The 25,334-nt window shown below is 28.2% G+C and overlaps 1 protein-coding gene across 1 annotated transcript in view; it reads right to left on the bottom strand.

Moving 5' to 3' along the window:
• The window catches only part of LOC126737157 (reversion-inducing cysteine-rich protein with Kazal motifs), a 64,956-nt gene that overhangs the window by 11,580 nt on the left and 28,042 nt on the right, over positions 1-25,334 (bottom strand). The window contains exon 3 of the mRNA XM_050441914.1: positions 3,626-3,709. Within this exon, the coding sequence (XP_050297871.1) occupies positions 3,626-3,709 (84 nt within the window). The remainder of the gene's footprint in view (positions 1-3,625; positions 3,710-25,334) is intronic.

Raw genomic sequence — 25,334 nt, forward strand, 5'->3', positions numbered from 1 at the left:
TTTCAAAGTGACTTGAAAACATGGAAAATGGTTTTCCAAAAATCTGAGCCACCGAATACTTATCAACATATAGTGTTTGGATAACATCATAAATTGTCGCTGAAAGAAATTTAAAATAACTTTAAAAGAGGAAAATAAAATTGAAATATAATTCAAAAATATGAAATATATTATAAGGAATTACTTTAAATGCCTAAAAGATAAATTCAAATAATAATAAAAATAAAAAAAAAAATTGAAAATACTCCTATAAACGGTTTATAAATAGTGGATAATAGTTCGATTTAAAGCCTGGTAAAAACCAACCAATAAATATCCAAAAATTTCTTAAAAACATACTAGCGAATCCTAGATATGTTATATACGTGTTCCTGTCCCTTGATCGGAATAGAAAATTATTATACCTAGTGAATTAAGAATATAAAATTCGAATCTAGAAAAAAGTAGGAAATACATTAACGTTTATGACATAATAATTATACTAGTTGAATAAGTCCATATTTTGTAGGAGAATGTGTATATAAAGATTACAAATAGGGGAAGTCTTTATCTCCAAGAAAAATGCATGTAGGTCACTTAGGTAAATGTATTATGCATTTCGGCTGTGTAAACAGCCATCATCAGATACTTAAATAAAATACAGGTAATCCAAGACAGTTTTAAAAAAGAGCTTATTCGCTATAACAATACAGATTTAGAAATTACCAGAAAATTACAAAAAACATATATTTACGGACTTGGTAAGCTAGAGTTAGTCTTTTTATTTCAGGGTTACAATTGGACTTGTTGGAAGCATTTGAAATAAATAGGGTCATAAACTCCCCAGACTGCACATACATTAATGAGCAAATTAAGTTTGACAGTTTACGCTTTTTTGATTCAATTAGCTCTAGAAAATAACTTTTACCGTTATTGTTTTTAACTCTTTCATCTTATAACACTTGTATTAATCAAAATTTAGAATCTTTTCTTTAATGCAACGCTAACATACAATAGTTCCTTATAGTACCTTCTTTTAATATGTAGAAATTTGTATCGTCCTAAGTATAAATTTTATATTTTGAATCGTAGATGTCCTTATTGTAATATGTGTTTAATTTTAATTCTTTTATTTATTTTTTTTTTTTTTTGCCGATAACGGGTAATTTTTGTTTTATTTGGTGAACGTATATATTTTTTGTAATATTCTGGTAAGTTTTAAATCTGTATTGTTATAGCGAATAAGCTCTTTTTTAAAACTGTCTTGAATTACCTGTATTTTATTTTAGTATCTGATGATAGCTGTTTACACAGCCGAAATGCATAATACATTTACCTGTGACCTATTTGTAATCCTTAATAATTATACCACGCCGCATCGGTAACACTCGTCTAACATGAATTAAAAGATATTAAACATTATTTATTACTAGAAAAAAAAATTTACCAGTGGCGTCCGTAAGGGGTCTATCGTAAATATTTTTTTTTTAATTTTTTAAATCCTTGTTTAGCTTTTAGCAAATTTGCATTCTTGAGTTTTCTATATTTGATGCCCTGTTTTTGCATAAATAATTTTTTTTTTGAGAACACTTATTTTAATTAAGAAGCATATTATCGCAACGTATTTTACTAATATTAAAAGGTTACTAATATTAAAAGAAACAAAAACAAGTTTAGATTAGGGATAATACTTAATTCAATTAATTTATAAATTAATTCATTTTCAAACAATAAACTTAAAAAAACTAATTACAGTCATAAAGTTTTTTATACAAAAAATTATCATTTTTATACATATAAATTTAATTAATAAATAAATTCATATAATTTTTGCTTTTAACTAACTATTTTGAATATTTAATAAAAACGAGTTTTAGGAATTTAAAAGTTTATTTGTGATAGTATGAATGAATTTAAGAAGAACTTTGACTTAACTTTAAGTCTATCTATCTATCTCTCAAACCTAAGAAATTTCAGTTTAAATTATCATAGCATGAGTTTCACATTGAATTCACTAAGAAAAAGTATCATTAATTACCAAATTTGTATTAATTAAATACTAGTTTAAGAGACATAAATTTAAATAATTAAGTAGCTTTTATTAATTGTAAATTTTAATATTTAAAAATCAATTTTGTTACTAAAATATTAAAAAATTATTGCATACATTTTCTTTAGGTTTCTTCTAAAAGTGGATTAATACAAAGTAAAAGTATAAATATTTTATTGTATTTATATTGATAAATTTTACTAAAAAATAAAAGAAAACAATCAGTTAATAAAACTTCCACATTGAATAGATAAAATAATTTAATTAACTATAATTTTTTCATTAAATATATATTTTAATTAATTAAATACTAACTTGAGAAATCTAAACTCAATTAAATAATCACTGTTTAATAATAGAAACATAACAACAGAAAGTCATTTAGATTTTTGCTGGAACAACAAATTGCCCCCATATAACTCATTCTAAAAAATGAAATTAATTAAATTACAATCTCTCCTAATTTCAAACTTAAATTACCTGGACATTTCTTTAATAAAAAAAAAATTAATTGCGAAAATCTTTTAAAAGACCGTGATCTTATTCTCAAAATAAAAAATCAACAAATATTTAAAATTAATTAAAAAATAAAATAAGTTGATAAACAACTTGTATTTGTTATAAGGTTTAAGTAATTAAAAGCCGGAATTCGTGACAAAATAAAAAACAAAACAAACCTAAGAAATGTCCATCAACTATGTCAGTTTTAATTAAACAAAAAGCTTAAAAAATCTAAAGATCAATTAATCAAAATATTTAGAATTCACTAGAAAACAAAAATCCAAAATTATCAGCTTTTCATGAATTAAATGTCAGCCTAAGCTATCTAAACTTAATTAATTAAGAAAATTTTACTACCAATAAATATCCAAGAATTACTTAAAAATACATTAGAGAGTCCTAGAGAATATTCCTGTCCTTTGATCGGAATAGAAAACTATTATACCTAGTGAATTAGGAATACAAAATTATCTGAAAAGGCAATTTAATGATAAATTTTAAAGATATTTTCTACGAAATATAGGTTTGTTATAGGGCCCACTTACCAATCCAGTCTTTAAAACCTGGGTCAAGTATATAATTTATTCTTGTCTCTCTAAAGGATATTTAGATAATATTCTTTACTTAAAAATTAAAATAAACCATCAAGACGCCCATTTCAAGGGTTTTAAAGCAGATCAAAAGACTCCCTCATTTGTCACACGTTGACGTGCATGACCGACATAAAACTCTGCTCTGTCACATCTGGCAAATCGTTTTTCTCAACCGACACTAAATCTGGTCGATTCTTCGGCTTTAAAATTATCCAATTTGATAGGTTTAAGTGTTAAATTTATTAGGCCCCTTTTAAAATATTATTTTTGAGACATAAGAGGAGATTTTTTCAAGTTGGTCTAAGTGCTTCGAGTGTTTAAATTAATGCAATTCTCAGAAAAAAAAAATACATGAAATTTTTAAATTAAAATATTTGATGTTTTATCTTGATTTACACTCGTATTGGTGCGGCTATATATCAGGTTTTTAACGGGTTCCAGGAACGTTTTAATGAGTAGAAAGGCGATTTTGGTTGTTTTTGTAACTGTTTTTAACACTTACCAGCTGAGGTGAACAATATGATTCTACTTGTAGTATCGTGCTGTTTCTTCTTTCTAAGTCTCCAGCTAACACTACTAATGATATCTGTAAAAAAAAGAGCCTATTATAAAGCAATCGGATGAAAAAATGGTCAAATTGCTGGCTTTGTGTCATTTTCAACTTTAGGTGCCCACCCAACATTTCTAATATATCGCCTTTCACAGGACGTAAAACGTAAGAAATCCGTGTGTGTACATTATGACAGTGAGAAACGCATAAATTCACGACGATATCCTCGGAAATTAAAACAGAGACAACCCTGTTAAATATTAATGAAATGAGTAGAAAAGACAGTGCAACTCGTATAAGTGCATTAAAATGCACACTGGCCTTTGTCGTGCCATCAATATGGCTGTCTTGTACTTCCCTCTTGCGTGGTAAAACGTTCTTTACCGATGAAAAGACCCCTTTTGAATTGGTAATTTCAAATGTCATCGTTTCCATGGGTCTATGCGATACTACAAAGATGAAAATCTATAATAAATTATACATATTTATATCATTTTTTAAAATCAAAAATTACATTCAAACCCACGAAGGTATTTAAGGATATCCTACACGTTCTCAAATACGTATGTTAAAATAAACTTGTCATCTGATATCCAACGTAGTTTACCTGTAGATCACATTTAACTCGAAAGCTAAAACTCCTTTTTAACTGTGTGATTTAGAGGTGAAGATTTTATCCGCATCCAATAAAAATGGAATCATTTGCTACAAGCTCGGTAACTTTATCAGCTATAAAGTAAGGAAGTTGTAGTGATCAATCTCTCCGCGCCATCTGATTTTAAAATAACTCTTTTCGGGCCAGTGCATTTATAAAATGTGTCTATTTAAATTCTTTGGGGTTATGGAGGATTTTCTCATGTCGTTTTGTCACATGTGCTTGGTGTAATATTTTTATACTTATTATTTGTCATTTGGCACAGTTTTATGATAATATAACCATTTTTAATTTATGCATAAACGTCTTTTAATTATTTAGCGGTAAATTTATAATTTTACCGAATTTAGGAAATTCACAGTTAGAAAATAGAAGTAATTAATAACCTGATAGTAAATTTTAATTAACTAAAAGTCAACACTAGTATCTCGCAAAGGGTAAATTACTATAAAAAATAAATGTTGATATTATGCAACTCCTTATTTTCGCATACATAATAAAATGTTTACTAATTGTACATTTTTTAAGAAGTAAACTCAAATAATTAACAGACTTATACAAATTATATATTTTAATTAATTAAATAAAAATTAATTTTTCTAAATATTAGGTAGAAGTAAATTTACAAATTTTTTTCAAAAAAATTATTTTAAAAAGTGTTTATATTTCGCGGCCTCATTCACGTAATAAAAAATCAATTTATGTAGGTTTAATGAGAAATTGATTAACTAGCAATCAAACCTGTAATGGTTGTAATTATAATATTAATAAAAAGTGTAATGTTTAAAGGTTGTTTACAGAAAGCAAAAAAAAAAAATCGTACTTAGTTTACACGTATGTGATACAAAACATTAATATTCTTATTAAATAAGGAAATGTTGAAATGTTTATGTTTTAATTAATTACAATTTTTTTTAGGGAAAAAGACATATTATATGAAGTTTCAAGAGATAATTCGTGATTCTGTTTAAAAAATACCTACATATTGTGGTTTTCTTAGAAAATAAAAATAAACGTAATTAACAAATTTCTTTCAATTGTAAATGCTAATTTTTTAAAACCAGCTTTGATGCCTATGTGAAAAGTACTATTGTAAAATTTGTGCCTAAAAATGTACATATTATTAAAATTTATAAGAAACAAAAGTAAACAGTAAATTAACAAAACTTTTAATCAGCTTAATTAATTGAGCAACAATATCATGTCATTTAGATTTTTGCTTTAAAATAAATTCATTAACAAATCTATTGCAAACTTTAATCACCTAAGTTTCTTTGGTTAAAAAAATTAATAAAATTATTCAAAAAAGTTTTTAAAACTTGTGACTTTATTCTTGTAATAAAAAGTCAAAACATATTTAAGATTAATTAAAATCTGAAATTAATTAATAAACATTTTTTATTGGTTGTAAATTTTAATTAGTTAAATCAGCTTTATTTAATATTTCCCAAGCAATACATCATATATTATTATCGTTAAATTAATGTTTATTTAACGAATTTTAAATACATTTTTGGTGTGTTTATCAACCGTATATGGTCCAGGTATATTTATTAAACTAGAGAATATACGTATTTCATATACTATTCTGCTTAGAAAAGTGAGAAAATTTCGGCATTTAAAAAAATTGACACGGGATTTGCATATCTATAATTAAATTCATAAATATTATAAGTACCTGCGCCTATGAACTACCACGAAATGTAGCCAAACAGAACGGAATTCCCCAGTTTATTGCTCTATACACTTCTGAAATAGAGTATAATTTTTAAACTCGATTAGTATACCTCAAATATGCTCCTGTGTCGATATACTTTTCATATCCGTATATATGTATTTATAGTGTAATATTGGAATATTATATACAGAGAAATCTAGAAAAAAATAGGAAATACAATAACCCTGATGCATAGAATACATCTGCAAATTAAAAAAAAACTACATTGGCAATAAAATTATTTAAAAAACAACTTTTTCTTTTAAAGTTTTAACATCTGTAAAGCCGAAAGTAAGACGTTTAGAACAAACATTAATATAATATTTTTTTCTTACTTTTTGTTGGAGTACACCTGGTATAATATACCACAATTTAAGCTGAAATATATACCTTTATTATCAATTTTATATGAACAATTATTTAACGATTAAAAATAAAGGTTTTAAACGGGTTTTCTATAACTAAAAATTCTACGTTTTGTTGATGGTAAGGATATTTGTTTGAAAGCTCATTCTTTTTGTAAACGTTTTTAAATAGTATACAATGTACTCTACTTAAACGTTTAACTTTTTATTTTTATATTATTAACATGTAATAAACCTTTTTGTTAAACGTGAATAACATAAAAATAATATTAAATTCCTCAACGTATATCACGCGGAAATTTTATCCGATATTTATCGTTGAACTTTAATAAAAATCTACACGTGGTGTAAACCAAAAATAAACGTTTATTTAACAATCGTGTGTGGCTTAGTTTATAAAATTTCATTGTGAAAAAATGGTTACAGTCATAAAGTTTTTTCATAAAAAAATGATCCTAGCACATATAAATTTAATTAATAAAGAAATTAATACAATTTTAGCTTTTTAACTAACTAACTTAAATATTTAATAAAAACCAGTTTTAAGGATTTAAAAGCGAACATTTGGAAATTTATTTTTGATAGCATGAATGAATTTGAGAATAACATTGACTTAACTCATAAAATGAGATTTTGATTTCTCATCTATCTCGCAAACCTAGGAAATTTCAGTTTTAATTACCATCGCGTGATTTAAAATATACTAAAAAAAAATATCATTAATTACCAAATTTGTATTAGTTAAATACCAGTTTAAGAGACCTAAATTTAACTAATTAAGTAGCCTTTAATAATTGTAAATGTTAATATTTAAAAATCAACTTTTTTATTTTATTATATTTATATTTATAAAATTTACTAGAAAACAAAAGAAAACAATCGGTTTATAAACCTTCAACGTTTATTAGATAAAATAATTTAAATAACTATTATTTTTTTCATTAAATATATATTTTAATTAATTAAATGCTTAACTTTATAAATCTAAACTCAATTAATTAATCACTATTTAGCAAATTTAATTAACTAAAAACTCTTATAGACTAGAAAGTCATTTAGGTTTTTGCTGGCACAACAAATTGCCCACATATCACTGCTTTTATGGTAATCCTAACAAATAAACTAAATTCTAACAAAGAACCTTAAGTTTCTTTGCTTAAAAAAATAATTGTGACAAAATTTCTACATTCGCAGGTCTGTTTAAACAAAATAGCATAATTAACAATAATAAAGTTAATTAATTAACAAGTTCATACAATTTTTTTCGTAATTTTAATTAATTAAGTTTTAGTGATGGTAGCAAATTTTAAGTTTGATAAAAAGAATTATTTTTAATTTCATCCATAAAATGAGAAATCAAAACAAACTCAACAAATTTGTGACAGTTTTAAATAACTGTGTGAGGCAGTTGTAATGAAAGTTTCTTGCTATAATCTAATTTTTATATAATTTGCAGCAATCAATTTTAAAAATTATTTACTAATATTATTCTGAATTTAATTAAAAAAAAAGTTAAAACATTTACCAAATTTCTATTCATTAAATGCCAGCTTGCGGGATCTAAACTTAAGTCGCAAGGAACTGTTACTAATGGTAAAACTTTTTTCCCAAAATTGAAATTTTAAATTGATTATTGAAAATTTATGGTATGGCCTATACTGCCTTTAAATTTATCAACAAAACAGAAATATACTTATCTTATTAACAAACCTATACCGCTTGCAAATTTCAATTACCTAACACAAGCTTTAGTAACCTAAAATGATTTAGAGGTAAATTTATCAATTACTAATCTTAAATAATTAAAACTTTATTAATTAATTTAATTAAAGAATTTGTGATACAGTCTAAACAGCCCCTAGGTCTGGGTATTTCAGTATGCCTGAATAAATTAAAATTAAGAAATGAACATATATTCCTACGCTAAGTGTTTATCATTTTTAGATTGAAAAATAGTCCTAAATATTATTAAAAAACTTCTATTAAATTAACGTAGAAATTATTTACTAATTATTACAGAAAAAGACATTCACTAAAATCTTAATTATTTTGAAATAATCCTTGGCGAAACTTCAAATAATTTAAATATTGTCTACATCATTAAGCTATTCCGAAATATATTTAAAGATGCACATCGCGTCATACATACACAGGAACTTGTCGATTTCCGGTCTGAGAACAAAATACAGTGGGCATAAAAATAACCGTTTAGTTTCAAGGCATTAGAAAAAATGGATAAGAATATTCTAGTTCTAATGTTTTCATAGTCGCATCATGCTAAAAATATACACACACTGAAAATAACTTGCAAAATAAGATCAAAGAGTGAAAAAAGAAAAATGACTTAGGAGGGGTACTTAGAGGTAAAATTGGCGACCGTGCATCTATTTTGGCACAAAGCCAATATCACGTGTATATTTTTGATTTTCATTATACCGTAAAGAGTTTCTTACATTCCTCCGCTTCTATTTTAGCGTATCATACAACGTTGTACTTAAAAACCGCATATTTAACATCATAAATAATTTAAATCGAAAAGCCACTTATCGACTGCTGCCAAAAAAAAAATCTGGAAATCATTCAGCAGTATAACATCAAAACAGTTCGGTCGCTTTCATCTCAAAGCCAATGTTTCAAACTATCTCAAAGAGAAGCAAATAAATTTCTACGATCTCCAGTTTGTTTATCCTAGAGTTAATTTGTATGTCTTTTGGTCCCCTTGTAGACTGTATCCGCCTTATACTGGATTTGTCAAAAGCTTTTGATACCGTTTTGTTTATGGGTTATGGGGGATGTTTTTATGGCATTTCAGAGGATCAATAAGGCTTAAGTCAAAGCTCTTTAATGTCGTATTTATACGTACATACTACATAGTGTATAGTATGTAATTAAAATTAAGTTATAAACAAGGAGCGCGCGGACCGGTTGGTCATAAAATTAAGCGGCCCACGACTCATCGTTTCGCTTTTGTTTTCCAATAAATTTGATCGTAAATTGCATCGGCGACGCCTTAAGACACTGGGTTCGATCAGGGACGTACCAGAAACGACGCACCAATTATTATACATTTAACTTCATAAATTTATTATGAATTCAGTATGTTTTTGTATCCTCTATAGACAAAAAATATACGCAATTTTGACCATATTTTAGGCTAAATGCTTTTTGCAATTTTCTGACTAAAATTTAAAAAAAAGCAAAAAATGTTTAATAATACAGGGTGATTCAAAATTGTGTGCAAGGATTTCAAGGGCGTATTTACCAGCCAAAAATAAATGTTTCCATAAAAACGCATGTTCTACGTTGTTTCGTTTTCTAGATACAGAGTGTAAACGTTTTTTAATTAAATTTAAATTAAATATTTTTTGTTTTTATGAAAATCTGCTTTCGTATGTATCTGTTACTTAGGCTTTAAGTTAAATTTTGAAAAGAAATTAAATGAATCTCAATAATCGATGCGAATTTGTTATTTATTTTAATAGGGCCAGGCACAGATTTTGATTTTTTTCCTGGAAACAAAGCTAAATACAAGTAAGGCTCAAGAGGCAAGAAATTTACATTATTGACCTAGATTAATCTTAAAAAAATTAAATTATAATATTTTACCTATAAGTATCAAGTGGGTTGTTTAATATTTTATTCCCACCAAAGAAGGGCCTTTATGACGACAAATAAGCCTACCAAATTTTATTTAAATCGGCTGAAAGGACTTTGAATAATTGATAAAAAACCGATTTTAATAAAAAACTTTTACACTCTATCTCTAGAAAACGAAGCAATTTAGGACATACGTTTATATGAAAAAAAAGTTCTTATTTTTGGCTGGTAAATACGCTCTTGAAATCTTTGCACTCAATTTTGAATCACCCTGTATAATAAGTATCTATTTAGCATTAGTGGTACATATACATAGTAGCTCTTTAGCACAAACTTCAAGGAGCTTCTCGTAAACAGGCACAGTATTAATCAGTGGGAATTTATTGTGCCGTTTTGTGTAGAGCTTAAGGAACAGTAGGCATGTGGAACCAACCCCTTGCTCAATGACGTATTTATATTATCCAATAGATAATTATCAACAGCGTAAGATGCATCACAGAGAACATGTTTAGATATGTCATTCTTATCTCTTCCCAATTGATTTTTTTAATTTGTAAAAATTTCTTTCACTTTAATCAATGTATTTTTTAAAATTTTGAAAAAAATTATTCTGTTCAAATATTCTGGTAATATGAATTATATTTATTGTTTGTGGAATATTTTTAACTATTTTGTCTAATTTATTTTTATTTAATTTTTCTGCTATATCTTGATGGACTGTTTCTTCTTTAAAAATAACATGATCGGGCATAAATTGTTTTTTTATAAGTTTTAGGATTTTTCACAATTCTTAGGATTATTCCTATTCTCATTTACGCGTTACTTATAATAATTTTTTTTTATATACAATAGCATTTTTTTTGTTCTGTATTTATCCCAAGAAACCTCACTTTTATTCAGAAGAGTCGTTTTATATAAAATATTTCTTTCCAGCATCATTTTTTTAGTTTCAAATGTTATCTATTTTTATCCACATATTTTTGTTTCTGAGTAATGCTAACCTCAGTCCACATTTAATCAAAAATAGTTCTAATATTTATAATAAATAAGTCAGGCAATACATTTACGTCGGAGATATTCTTATTTCAGTTAATGTCAAGCAACTCTTTTTGTGGTTGGTCGTAGTTATATTTTTTAAGAGTTTTGATACTTTATTATATCGAATTTTTTTTTGTTGAATAATAGAAATTGATAGCAGTGAGTGGTCACTTATTTTGGGTATAAGACTAAACTCGTTAGTAGTAATGCTAAAATCAATAAAAGTCGTACTTCTAGAAACCATGCTGGTAGGCGTTGTAACCAGTTATATAAAACCTTTTGTCTAAACAATGTTACTTATTTTATTACCATAAAATATGTCTTTGAGCAAATCTTAATTAAAATCTCCAAAAATAATACTAGTAACAAAAACTGCTAACCTCATCAACTTCATTCAAAAAGTCCACAAATTTAGTACCTTCTGTATTAGGAGGGTGATATAAGAACACATACTTTACACCATACATAGACATTTCAATAGATACTAACCAAACAAAACTATCAACATGAAAATTTTTAAGCTTATATAAGGGTAAAAATAATTTGCTGACAAAAAATCAAAATGTGCTACCAAAGCTATTTATCATCAAAAACTATGCGAAATCGATAACTGATGTTACTATACATATAAGTGCTTGCTACCAAAAAATAATTGAAGTAGCACCCCTCTAAGGGGTAGTTTGTTCTTGTCAATTTCTAATAAAAACGTGCTACCAAAAAATAATTGAAATAGCACCCCTCTAAGGGGTAGTTTGTATTTGTAAATGTCTAATGAAAATGTGCTACCAAAGCTATTTACCGCCGGAAACTATTCAAAATCGATAACTGATGTTACTATACATATAAGTGCCTGCTACCAAAAAATAATTGAAATAGCACACCTCTAAGGGGTAGTTTGTATTTGTTAATGTCTAATAAAAACGTGCTAAAGTCCAGTGCAACGATATATTAGAATGGTCACCTGTCAAAACACCAGCACTGAACTTTAGCACGTTTTTATTAGACATTGACAAATACAAACTACCCCTTAGAGGGGTGCTATTTCAATTATTTTTTGGTAGCAGGCTGTCATACATATACTGCTATTAGATATTAAGTTTGAACAGTTTCTGTCTGTAAATAGCTTTGGTAGCACGCTTTTATTCTTAGTCAGCAAATTACACACAACCCTTATATAAGTTATATCTAATATAACTCCTCCTGTTCTACTGTTGTTACTAGTAAATTGTTCCAATCTACACCCATCAATGTTCAGCTTGCATTAATAGTTCAATATCAGGTATTAGATTAGTCTCACTTAAAAGTTATATCTAATATAACTCCTCCTGTTCTACTGTTGTTACTAGTAAATTGTTCCAATCTACACCCATCAATGTTCAGCTTGCATTAATAGTTCAATATCAGGTATTAGATTAGTCTCACTTAAAAGTAAAACCTTGGGTTTCCACTTATTACTTAATAAAATAATATGGTATAATCGTGGCAATTAAAATATCTTACAATATTTTTAAAAACAAGATTTAAATCTAATTGCTACTTAATCATAGAGTTTTTTTACACAAAAAATTATCCTAATATAAATTTAATTAATAAACAACTTCATACAATTTCTGCTTTTTAACTAACTAACTTGAATATTTAGTAAAAATCAGTTTTAGAAATTTATAAGTTTATATATGATAGTATGAATGAATTTGAGAACTTTGAATTAATTCATAAAATGAGTTTTTGATTTCTCTCAAACCTAAGAAATTTCAATTTTAATTGTCATGGCATGATTTTAAATTCACTAAAAAAGGTATCATTAATTACCAAATTTGTTTAATGCCAGTTTAAGAGATTTAAATTTAAATAATTAACTAGCATTAATAGAAAATTGTAAATTTTAATATCAACTTTTTTACTAAAATATTAAAAAATTATGGTGTACATTGGGTTTATCAAAAAGCGGATTAATAAGAAGTAAAAATACAAATATTTTATTGTATTTATATTTATAGAATTGATAAACTTCAGCATTTAATAGATAAATTAATTTAATTAACTCTTTTTTTTTTTCATTAAATATACTTTTTAATTAATTAAACACTAACTCTAGAAATTTAAGCTCAATTAGATTTTTGCTAGCACAACAAATTGCCCACATATCATTACTTTTATGGTAATTCTAACCAATAAACTTAATTAAGTTACAAGTCCACTTATTGCAAACTTAAATTATCTGGAATTTTTTTTATTTAAAAAAATTAAATGTGAAAAGTATTTAAAAGTTCGTGGCTTTATTCTTATAATAAAAAGTTAACACATATTTAAAATAAATTAATCAAAAAATAAAATTAGTTGATAAAAAACTTTTATTTGTTGTAAAGTTTAATTAATTAAAAACCATTCATGAAAAAAATTAAAATAAAGAAAAACTTAGTAAATGGCAATTAATTATGACAGTTTTATTTAATTAAAGAGCTAAAAAAGCAAATCTAAGGATCAATGACTACAAAGATTTGAAATTCACTAGAAAACAAAAATCCAAAATTATCAAGTTTTTATGAATTAAATATCAGCTTCAGCTATCTAAAGTTAGTTAATTAAGAAAATTTTGCGAATTGCAAATTTTATTATTTCAAAATGAACTGTTTTTACTAAAATATTTAAAATTTATAATATGGCTTCACTTTTCTTGGATTTATCAAAAAACGGATTAATTAGAAATAAAATTATAAAATTTTGATAATTATAATTATAAAATTATATACTTATATTAAATAAAATCAGTTTATTTATTTATTTATTTTATTGACTACAAATTTTAATTGAACATTATTTAAAAATCTTAACCTAATTGAATTATTAACTTTTAATAATTTTAAATAAAAATTAACTACAACGCAACTTTATAGACTAAAAATTTATATAGACTGTTGCATGCACAACAAATTGCCGACATATCATAATAATAATTCTTACAAAGAACCTTAATTAAAAAAATTTCTTTGCTTAAAAAAATAATTCTGACAAAATTTCTACATTCGCAGGTCTGTTTAAACAAACAGACTGATTGATTTCCTAATAATTTTAGTTTTTTTATTTATCCTTTCTTGTCTACTAAAGAGCAGTCAGACTCATTCATACTTACTATTTTAATGCAGTTCCAATACTTTTTCTACATCAATACTATATGAGCCGTTCAGCGGAAAAGTGGTCTAACTCCCTTAAAGTAGAAATTTAGAAAATTGATATTTTGCATCTGGATGAATTAAAAAATCACAGTAACATATTCTTTACTTTTTTGTACATATTTATAATAACCCTGTACTAAAATTTCATATGGTAAACATTTTTACTGATTGCGCCCATTAATTAAATTTTTGCCGCCCAATGTCATTCTTCCAGTAAGTTTTTTACAAAAACAGAGCGGAAAAGTGGTATAACTTGAAGAGTTATATCATTTTTCCTCGTAAAAGTTAACCAAATTTCACAAAACCAAAGAAAAATAATAGCTGTAGTATGTTTACTATGATATCTATTACTGATAAAAGTGTTCAAAAAATATAGAGCTTAAAGAGCAAAACATTACTACTACTTATCTTACATACTAAACTTACAGTAAGGAGAGTAAGAACAAGTTATTAAACAAATTCATCTTCATCAGAATCGGATAATGGACCACTTTCAACAGCATCTTCTTTTGTCAGTAACTCCAGGAAGAACTCATGCTGAATCGGGGGAATCCACTGAAGAAGTTCGATCATATTTTTTTTCTTAGCTACAGTAACTGATCTACACACTACGTACAATAACACTAAAAAAACCTGACTAAACAAGAAAAAGCGGGTTTAATAGGATCTGGCGCGACATCGAAACAGCGTGGTGCCTTGACTTATACCACTATTCCAGCGAACGAATCCATTATGTTGAGAGGAATAACGTTAGGAAGCTCTTATCTTAGCTAAGTTAAAATTTTGACTTATACCAGTTTTCGACTGAATATATTAGACCAGTAGAAACATAATTAGTGGTATAACTCAAAAATTAAAAAATACTGACATATACCACTTTTCCTCTGAGCGGCTCATATGAATCGCCCATTTTATTTTGTATATGAGCCTGAATATTACACGAATCCTTTTTATTACCACTTAAGGATACCTCCATTTTTAGTAGGTAGACCTGTAGCCCCCTCAGTAGGCTTACCTTTTTTTCTTAAATCTTCATTCAAATTGAATATTTTTATAATCAGTTATAATCAGAAATTTTTTTCAGTCATCTTAGTTTATCATCAGTTTTACAACCAATAGTTTGTTATCAGACATGACAATATTAGATTTAACCTCCACAGGTCCTGAAGGCTTATACTCTTTAATGCTGGCAATTTTGGCTTTTACACTACGATTTTCTACTAGTAATAGATTTATTTTATGGGTCAGTTTTTTAGTGTTATCCACCAAAAATAACAGAGTTACAATGACATCAAGATCTCAGTCTCCTTGATTATCCACACGACTCCATTTCCTCACACGGTCCTGTCGAATTAAATCTTGGGAATAGTGTCCACTATTTGTCGCAAGATCGCATACTTCGCAAGTGGCTTTTTTCATATGAAAACCACGTATATCAATGTTTCCACATTCTCCATGATAATACAAACTACATACAGTACATCGTATAATCGATTTCACATGATCAAACACAACTTCACATATAAAAGAACTAGATGGAGGACCCCCATCGAATATTTTACTTCCACTCGTCATTTCGCATTGAGACTACAAGTACTAGATACTGGGACGCAGCGGTCGAAATTTGTATTGATAACAAACGTAAACAATTATGGCGATTCACAATTTTACACAATCTTTTTGATTGTTTTCACATAAAAATGGTTTTTGTACTATCATACCAAAAGTACTCACTTTACTCTGTTCCCAGGGTTTATTAAAGTTTCACTTTTTACGCACTAGTGCGTAAAGTAATTTTTTACCCTACATTCGCCTACGGCTCAAGCAACAAACTTCCCATTCATAAAAAAAGGATCATTCTAAACACTTGTTACATAAATAATTTTTAGGTTTAGCTAATGAATGAACGAACGAACATAAAAAAATATAATTTTTTTTATGGATTTTATTTTAGTTGTAGCATCTATGACTTCATAAATAGTAAAATTATCAAAGGTTCCGTTTATCTGAGTTTATCTGAGTTTCTACTTCGATTGGTTTTGCTTGGCTTGCCGTTTGAGCTGTGTTGTGACAATTTCATAAGCTTGGTCAAAAATATTATTTTTTCTACGACTATTACGAAATAGGTACATTTCGATATAGTTTTTCATAGCAAATTGCTTCATTTCGCAACAAGTGCGAGTTACGAAATGAATACTTGTGGATTCTGGGACGAATAAAGAAACAATAAAAAGACACGAAGGGTGAAAATCTACAGAAATTGCTGAAGGAAATATAGATAACTCATTACAAAACCGCCTAAATGTTTCAAGTTAAATAAGGTCCCAAATTAATGAAAATGAGGAACCAGCACCCAAAAAACCCAAATTTCAGCAAAAAAAAAACTGCAGGAACTACAAGTAGAGCTTCCTTGTGCAAGTGCTCCCAGCAAACAGCAAAACATATTTGCCTCATTAACGACTAAAAACATATCGGATTCCCCTAAAAATATTACAATTCAAAATTGTACTGGAATTACAATAAATATACATATATAACAAAGACCATGAAAAATCAAAGCTAACATATTATTTGTAATCTTTGTTGTTTTTTGATAGTTTTTGTTTGTTCAAGAATGAGAAATAAACATTTGATATAAAAAAAAATAGTTTTTTTATCGAGTAATATAAATTTAATTTACATTTTTAATTTTTTTTTTGGATTTTAAGTTTCTATTTGCTTTTACAAACTGTTTTTAATAATAATATACAATAGTGGTACTTTCTTTAAAATGGTAAAAATAGAAGTATTTGGATCTGATGTAATTGACTATAGTGACCCTAAGAAAAAAAGTTGATGATGAACTCTAAAAGACAAAACGTCGTATTTAAAATTACCAATTTTAAATTGTTGTTGTTCGTCTGTTTTTGCATCTTATTCTTGGTGTACTTTTTTTGAATGCTATTTTAATGATTTAACTATCTTTTTGCATATCTATCAAATTTCCAGTTTTTTCCAGCTCCTTTTTGAATTCAGCGTTCATATTTTTTAAGTTTATGTATCCAATTATGTGTGTAGTTGCTTCGTTTTCTATTCTAATTTTAATGTATACGTTTTTGTTAAAAGTTTGTTCGTTTAGTATGGTCCATTTGTGTCTCTTTATAAGTATTTAGGCTCAGGTAAGTGTAAGGTCAATATAAGAACATCTATTCCATCTGACTAGTATCGGTAGGGTTCCATCATTAAATATGTCTAATTTCAGGCCTATTATCCATTGGAGTAGTGCTTTTCCTCTTTTGTCTGTGACAATACCTTCCCAGCAACTATTTTTAACATTAAAATCCCCTTTTATTACAGTTTTTACGTCTTATATTTTTTCTTATTTCTAGTATCCTAATTTCTTATTTCTAATATCCATTAAACATAGTAAACAAGCAATTACAACAAATTTAAATACTAAACAACCTATGCTCACCGGTTTTAACACTCAAAAGACATTCATCCCTTTTAAATTTTATCACGGAGTACATTCGGTTCACATTATCAGTGATGGTTTCATTGTGATAAACATGTCTGTTTCCTTTGCTTTTTCTTTGTGGTTCAGCGCCTTGTAGGATTGCCGTATTGTGTACTGCCAGGCGTTTAAAGTCATGATGTCGCTATTAAAGTTTAATTTATCACAGTCCGTTTTTATATCACAGATAGGTTTCTAGTCATTTTCCTATTTTGTCTTTGTGTAGTAAGGGCAGACTTGTATGATGCGCACTTTCCAAATCCATCATTGAACATTTTGAGGAGCAGAGTGTATAGTGACACTGGTGTTAAATTAGGTCCTGATTAGACTTTTCTCCAGAGAAAGCAGTTTAAGGAACTAAAGCTTACTCTTTCGAATCGCCTTAATAATGGATAACAAAATAGGAGTGCCCAAGATTAACTTTTTTATCGTGCTGTTAAAAAATGTGAGATCTGAAGATGGTGATCACGACTCAAAAAACTATTAGGCCTCTACTACCAAAATGTTGGTGATATGCACACTAAAATTGAATAATTTTACCACGGAGTGCAGCTGTCTGATTATTCTGTCATAATCCTAGTTGAGACTTGGTTGAATGAGGAAATCTCTGACACTGAAATCCTTGTACCTGGGTATACCATCTACCGCACTGACCATAGCCTGGAACCAAGTACAAAGATTAGAGGTGGTGGGGTGCTTATAGCAGTTAGTAATAAATTTACTTCTAGAAAAATTACTACTCCTTACATCTCAGTGGAGCAAGTATATGTAGAAGTAAATATTTGCAAGAAGTCATTTGTTTTTGGTGGAGTGTATATTCCACCAAATGCTACACGCAATAAGTACGAGTTACATGGGATGTCAGTTCATGAAATCTGTGAAAGCTACCAACAATCATCGGTGCTGGTGTTCGGTGATTACAACCTACCTGAGGCGGTTTGGTCAAATGATGTTGATGGGGTTTGTGTAGCTTTCAATGAACACTATCCAGCCCGAATATTACCTGAATGTTTCCTTATCATAATATCTTTCAATGCAATAACGTACCAAATAACAGAAACACATTTTTAGATTTAGTATTTTCTGATTTGCATAATGTTAATATTTCAGCAGCTGTTGACTGCATTTTTAGTAATAGTTTGCACCACGTTTCTTATCATATTATTATTCAAACTGACTCATCTTCACTAATGCTTGATGAATTTTATTTCGATTTTCGGAATGCCGACTTTGGGGCTATTAACTTTCAGTTGGGGGCTATTGATTGGAATATGAATTTTGATGGGTTGAATGTTGATGGTGCTGCGGGTAAGTTAAATGATATTTTACAGCATTGCCTTGATTTGTATGTTTCTAAAAAGAGACTAAGTTCTTCATCTTTTCCTAAATGGTTTAGTCCTTTACTTAAAGATTTAATTTGTAAAAAGAAGGCTGCACACAGGAAATATACGTCTACTCCCTCACCTGACTCTTATGCTCGTTTTTTGATCCTTAGATCTCGATGTAAAGTAGAACACGATCAATGCTCCAATCTAAGAGTGGAGAGGTCAGTGGTGGATGATAGTCGTTACTTTTGGAGGTTTTGCCAAATTCGATGTTTTTGGGCCGGGAAATAGCAGAGTCCAAGAAAGCAATTACTGATTTGTTTGCAAAGTTTTTTGCTACAGTTTACGACAACTCTACTTATCCCATTCCTGATTCTCTTGAATTTGGTTCCCAGAATATTATTGTTGGACGCTTCACTCTCTCGGAGGTATTTTCTAGGATCCAGAAATTACCTAACAAGTTTATCTGTGGGCCAGGTAATATACCTAATGTCTTTTTAAAGAACTGTATTTATACAATTAGTAGGCCTCTCCAGATTATCTTTAATATGTCTTTACAGGACTCTACCTTCCCAGAAGCTTGGAAGCACAGTTTCATCATGCCGATATTTAAGGCTGGCAATAGGGGGGATATTGCCAATTATCGTGGAGTATGTATTCAAAACTCATTGGCCAAATTGTTTGATAGTTTGGTTTGCGGTCAGCTAACATGGCAATGTAAAGGAATCATTAGTGAAAAACAGTCAGGATTCTGTTCTGGGAAATCCACAACCAGCAGTTTGGTTCAATACGTTGTTGGGGGCTTTGAAGAGGGGGGTTCAGACTGATGCGGTCTATACCGACTTCTCCAAGGCCTTCGACAGGGTGAACTTTGGTCTCTTGCTGGCCAAGTTGGAAAGTGCTGGTTTTCATGACTCCCTTTTAAAATGGCTAAAGAGTTTTCTGATAGGAAGAACTCAGAGTATGAAGGTGCATGGCTGTACTTCTGCACCTACTAATGTAGTCTCAGGGGTCCTCAGGGATCTCACTGTGCTCCTCTGCTCTTTAATCTATTTGTGAATGATATTGTTAATGTGATCAATCATAGTTCTGTAAGTATGTTTGCTGATGACCTGAAGCTCTACATGCAGATTAAGCAGGTGAATGATATAGCCAAACTTCAGGAAGACCTGCTGATGCTTTGTGTGAGTGGTCAGTGATGAACGGATTGAGGCTCAATATTTCCAAGTGTTGCTACATATCATTTCATAGAGGTTCGAAGAGAATCAATTCTACATATAGTATCCTTGGTAAGTCCTTGTAGTATGTGAATGTAGTCAAGGATTTAGGCGTGTGGTTCAATGAGCATCTGAGATTTGTTCATTACATCTCTAAAATAACTTTAAAGGGAGTCAGAGTGTTGGGTGCTGTAAACAGGTATAGTTCACATGTCTCTCTGCAAGCCTATAGACTCCTTTATGTCTCACTGATTAGATCTAATATTGAATTCTCTTCAGTAGTGTGGTCTCCTCTATATCAGAATTCAATAGATATGATTGAGAGAGTGCAAAATGGATTTTTACGGTGTGCTGCATTTAGAATGAGCATTAGCTTTGACGAGTACGGTCGTGAGGACATAAGAGTAAGACTTAACCTGGATACATTGGCCAAAAGGCGTGTGAACGCTTATCTTTCTTTTATCTTTAAGCTGGTTAATGGCATGATTAATGCTCCTGACCTTCTTCCTAAAGTGGGTCTCAATGTTCCAAATAGAGCTCTACGCAATTTTGACCTTTGTCATGTTCCTATGCACAGAACTGAATATGGCCGTCATTCTCCTATCGATAGATCTCTGAGTGTCTTAAACGCTCATAACATTGACTTATGTAGTAAAATAATACATACATTCAATTTGATAGTAGCCTGCTTGCTTTTAAAGACAGCGTCAAGATTATAGGTTTAACTATTTCTTTAAGATTTTAAAGATATATTAATGCTGTCTTGCAGAGGTGTTATTTACGTATACGTTTGCTTATCATTATCGTTTATTGTTAGACATAGGATAATATTTTTATAAAATAACCAATAAAAGACCGAAACGTATGTGTGTATCTATCGATTGTAGCAGGTAAACATGTCATTCCTTTAAAAATAAAAGACCAATATGTGTATTAGAAAAATTAATTCCAAGAAATGCGATTCATGATAGAAATATATGACACAAAACTCCGATATTGCCGCACCAGAATACTGCTATATGCTCTTCTCGCATTTAGTCATATTTACAATACTGTAACAATTGATAGTCGACTGAAAATCTCATTTTTTAGTTTCAATGTTTTGCTTTAAAAATAATTATTAAACTTAACTCTAGAAAGAACAAGTGTCAAAAAAAACGTATTTCCAAATAAATTCAATTGATTTATTTTAATTTTCCTTTAATTTGTTCCTTATATAATTTTTATATTACTACTTGTTTGTTAAAACCTTTGTAATTATTATTAGGGTTAAGAAATAAAAGCAGCAATGTGCATTGGATACCGAATAAAAACTATTTATTTATTATTTAACTAAAAAAAGAGATAAAAAATTGAGAAAATAAAAAGGAATAAAGTAGATGAAAGATTCAATTCTTGAAAAGAAAATTGGCGATTTTGATAATTCTGCAGGTACAATAATGTCACCTATGTTTTTAATTAAAAAAAAACTTACATAAAAAATAAGATTTTTGTATCAAAATTGGGAAAAAAAAATTAAAAAAAGAGGTTTGTCTGAACACTCAGATCAAGAAAAAACCTAAATAACTATTAAAACAATTAACTATAAAATTGAGGAAAAAAGCAATAAAGTAGGTAGAAACTTCTACTTAAATGAAAATTAAACATTTTTAATAAAAAAAATTGTGAGGTTTTTCTCTACACAACTATTAAAAAAAACGTAAATAACTATAAACTGATAAAATATTTTTAAAAAAACTTTCTGAATTTAACACCAACATCCTTACTATGCTAACTAATATAAGCATTAAACTGACGTGCCAATATGATAATAATTTTTCACGTTCGTCACTATAAAAAAAAACTATAACCTACTGATTTTATGTTCAAAGCAAACTCAATCCCTAGTCCAGATGTTCATTATTTAGTTCCGTTTATTTTCGTATTCCTAATGGCGCTGAGCATTAAAAAAAATTACGGAAACTTTTCGGTTCATTACCAGAATAGTTAAGCAGGTTCAAACGATGACCCAAATGACTTAATTTGAATTTAAATTATCAACATTTTAATTGGTTGCCTGTTACCGGTAATTTTACGAGATAATATTAGTCAAGTTTGACAAATAAACATCGTTAAACTACATGTAGGAAATACTCGTGTTCTATGGTAATTAACCATTATTGTTGCGCCACTGTTTTCATTATTTATACATTTTTTTATACACATAATATATGACAAGCCCCCAAAATAGAAAAATAATGGTCCATTCTTCCTTTCTTAAGGTGTAGGAAGATTAAATCGAGACTGCTGTTTCATGACAAAACATTTGACTGGGAGATTAAGATCTTACTCACAAGTATACCAGGTGTACAGTAGGGTAAAGTACAAAATTAACATTAACAATTCAATTGTTAAAGGAAATTGAAAGTGATCACTCAAAAAACTATTTTTATTATAAAGCTTCTTGCAAAATTATATTAAATTCGTGACTGTCATTAATAAATTGACGAATTAAGTCACAAATAGCTTACAAGCACCTTGTGTGCCGTCTGGAATGGCATTTAAGCATTCAAAGGTTATTAATATTTCATACCAACGATGTCTGGACCGTAACCATTAACAATATGGCTTATACATCGGCGAGCTTATTATCTATTAATTTCAGTTAAATGCGACTTATTTATCAGTGTTTTGCGGTCAAAGAACCTTGATAGAAATATGGAATAATCACCGTTATTGTATAATATTTTACAGATTGAAGGAAACATTGTTTTAAGTTTAGATAGTGGGGTTTGACATCTAGAAAATGTGAAATAAAAGTTAGTTTTGTAGATTTGAGTTTATTCTAAGCTAAATCTGAGGTTCTTGCATTTGAGGGCAAAATTAATGACAGTTGAAAGAAAATTCTGCTTTTTAAAGTGGATCTGGACTATAAGTTACTAGAAAAGATAAGAAAGGAATTATAGCAGAAACTCGACAAGAAAAATCCAAATATTTAAAGCTATTGAATATTTTTAATTTTGTAAATTTTTTATTGATTATAGAACCAACTCTTAAGCATCAATGCTTGAAATAAATCCACGAAAATGGTAAGAGGTTTAATTTTTTTAAAAGCGAATTTAAAATATACATTTTAGGAAAGCATCAGCAAGAATAGAAGCTGGAAAAAAAGCAGGTAAAAACTTGCACATTTCACTTGTTTTTACATATAAATTTTGAGAAAGCATCAGAGCTATAAAAACAATTAAAAAATTAAAAAATGTTTGCTAGGCTTGCACTTGTTATTTTTTTATAATTTTTTGTTTTTTAATAAAAGAAATAGAAATTTAGTACATGTGCTTATGATTAATTTGCATTAAATTATGCTATTTCTGATTGCATCGCTTTATTATTTAAAAGACGCTTGGTATATTTATGCTAAAAAAATTTTGTATAAATTGTTGCCCTAAAAGAAAAGAATTATATAAACCTATTATCAGTTATTAATTATTTGTTGCTATTGAGCAACAAATTTTACACAAACAATATTTTCCAGACAATTGAGAGAGAAATAAAGAATACCTAAAAGAATCAGATTACTCGTTTTTAAAAATTGTTTGAAAATTCTGCTTACGTGAATTAATTACTGAGCATTAACATTATTTAGAGGAATTTTAAAATCAGTCAAAAGAGGAAAAACTTCGCATAATAGATTTATAAGTGAAGATAAAAAAAATCTACGAATTGTTTGAAAAGTCTTTTCCAGACTATCTTAAAATTTCAAATCATATACAAAAAATAATTAAAAAAAGTGTTTAAGACATATGACAGTTAAAAGAAATTTCTCATTTTTTTAAAGTAAAGCTGCTTATTATAAATTAATAGAAAAGATAAAATGGAATTGTAACAGAAATTCGACAAAAAAAATACAAATTTTTAAAACAATAATAATTAAGAGTATTTTTGATTTTGAAGATTTTCTGCTGATGATTTTTTCGGCAGTATAGCTTAGTTAATATTTAATACTTGAAACAAATCCATGAAAGTCAGTAGAGATTATATCTTTTTTAAATCGGATTTATTATATACATTTTGGGGAAGCATCAGAAAGAAAATACGTCATAGAAGAAGATAAAAGGAGGTCAAAACTTATCAGTTTCATTTCTTTTGATGTAGTGCCTTTATAACGATGGAAAAAAATTGCAAAATTAAAAATATTTTTGCTTGACTTGTTCCTGCTACATTTTTGATTTTTTCTTTGTATTTTAATAAAAAAAATAGAAATTTAGTAGAAGGGTCTCGAAAGAAAACTATGAATATCACAAAATTATGGAAATTTGATTAAGTACTCCATCTAATCGGTTTTGGCAAAAACTGCTGATTTATTAAGAAAGGGAGAAAACTTTGAGTGGGCTGAGTTATTAAGCATTTTAAAATTGTTATGTCAGAAGAAAACCATTCATTCCGCGCTTAAACAGTTGAAAGAATGAACGTCCATTTCCATAAATAAAAATGAATAGAGAAACATAAATTTTTTGTCGAAGTTTTGTAAATCCGAAAAGGCAAAAAAATTTTATATGTCAAGAGAAGAGAAGAGAATTTTATATGTCAAGAGAAGTGGGAAGTAATAAAAATCATGGCGACTTTCAATGAGTTGAAACTAAGAAAAGGGTATCCGGGCATTGGTACCCGTAAAAGAAAAACAGGCAATTGACGACACAAAACTAATGAATTATTTCTTTTATTAGAAGAGCTAAATTTTCCAGAAATAGTTGCTGTAACCGAACACTGGCTAAACATTGATGAACCTGTTTTTGTTCAAAATTACACTACAATAGCAAGATTTAATAGAACTAATTTATCTCATAGGGGCACTATGATTATGTCTATAAACAACGATTTTTCGCCGGTAACTAAGTTTGATAACTTTTTATCAGAAAAAGTATTTGAATTTTCCATAGTTTACCATAATACATACGACCTATATATTATTTGTTTATACAGTGCTTTCATTTCAAAACGATCCACCCTTAATAACTATCTTAAAAAAAAAAAAAAACACGTCAATGTAGATATACAGGGGGACGTTTAATTATACATTTACTGAAGTTCTGTCAATC

This window comes from Anthonomus grandis, chromosome 6 (genome assembly GCF_022605725.1).
Source record: "Anthonomus grandis grandis chromosome 6, icAntGran1.3, whole genome shotgun sequence".
Taxonomy (NCBI): domain Eukaryota; kingdom Metazoa; phylum Arthropoda; class Insecta; order Coleoptera; family Curculionidae; genus Anthonomus; species Anthonomus grandis.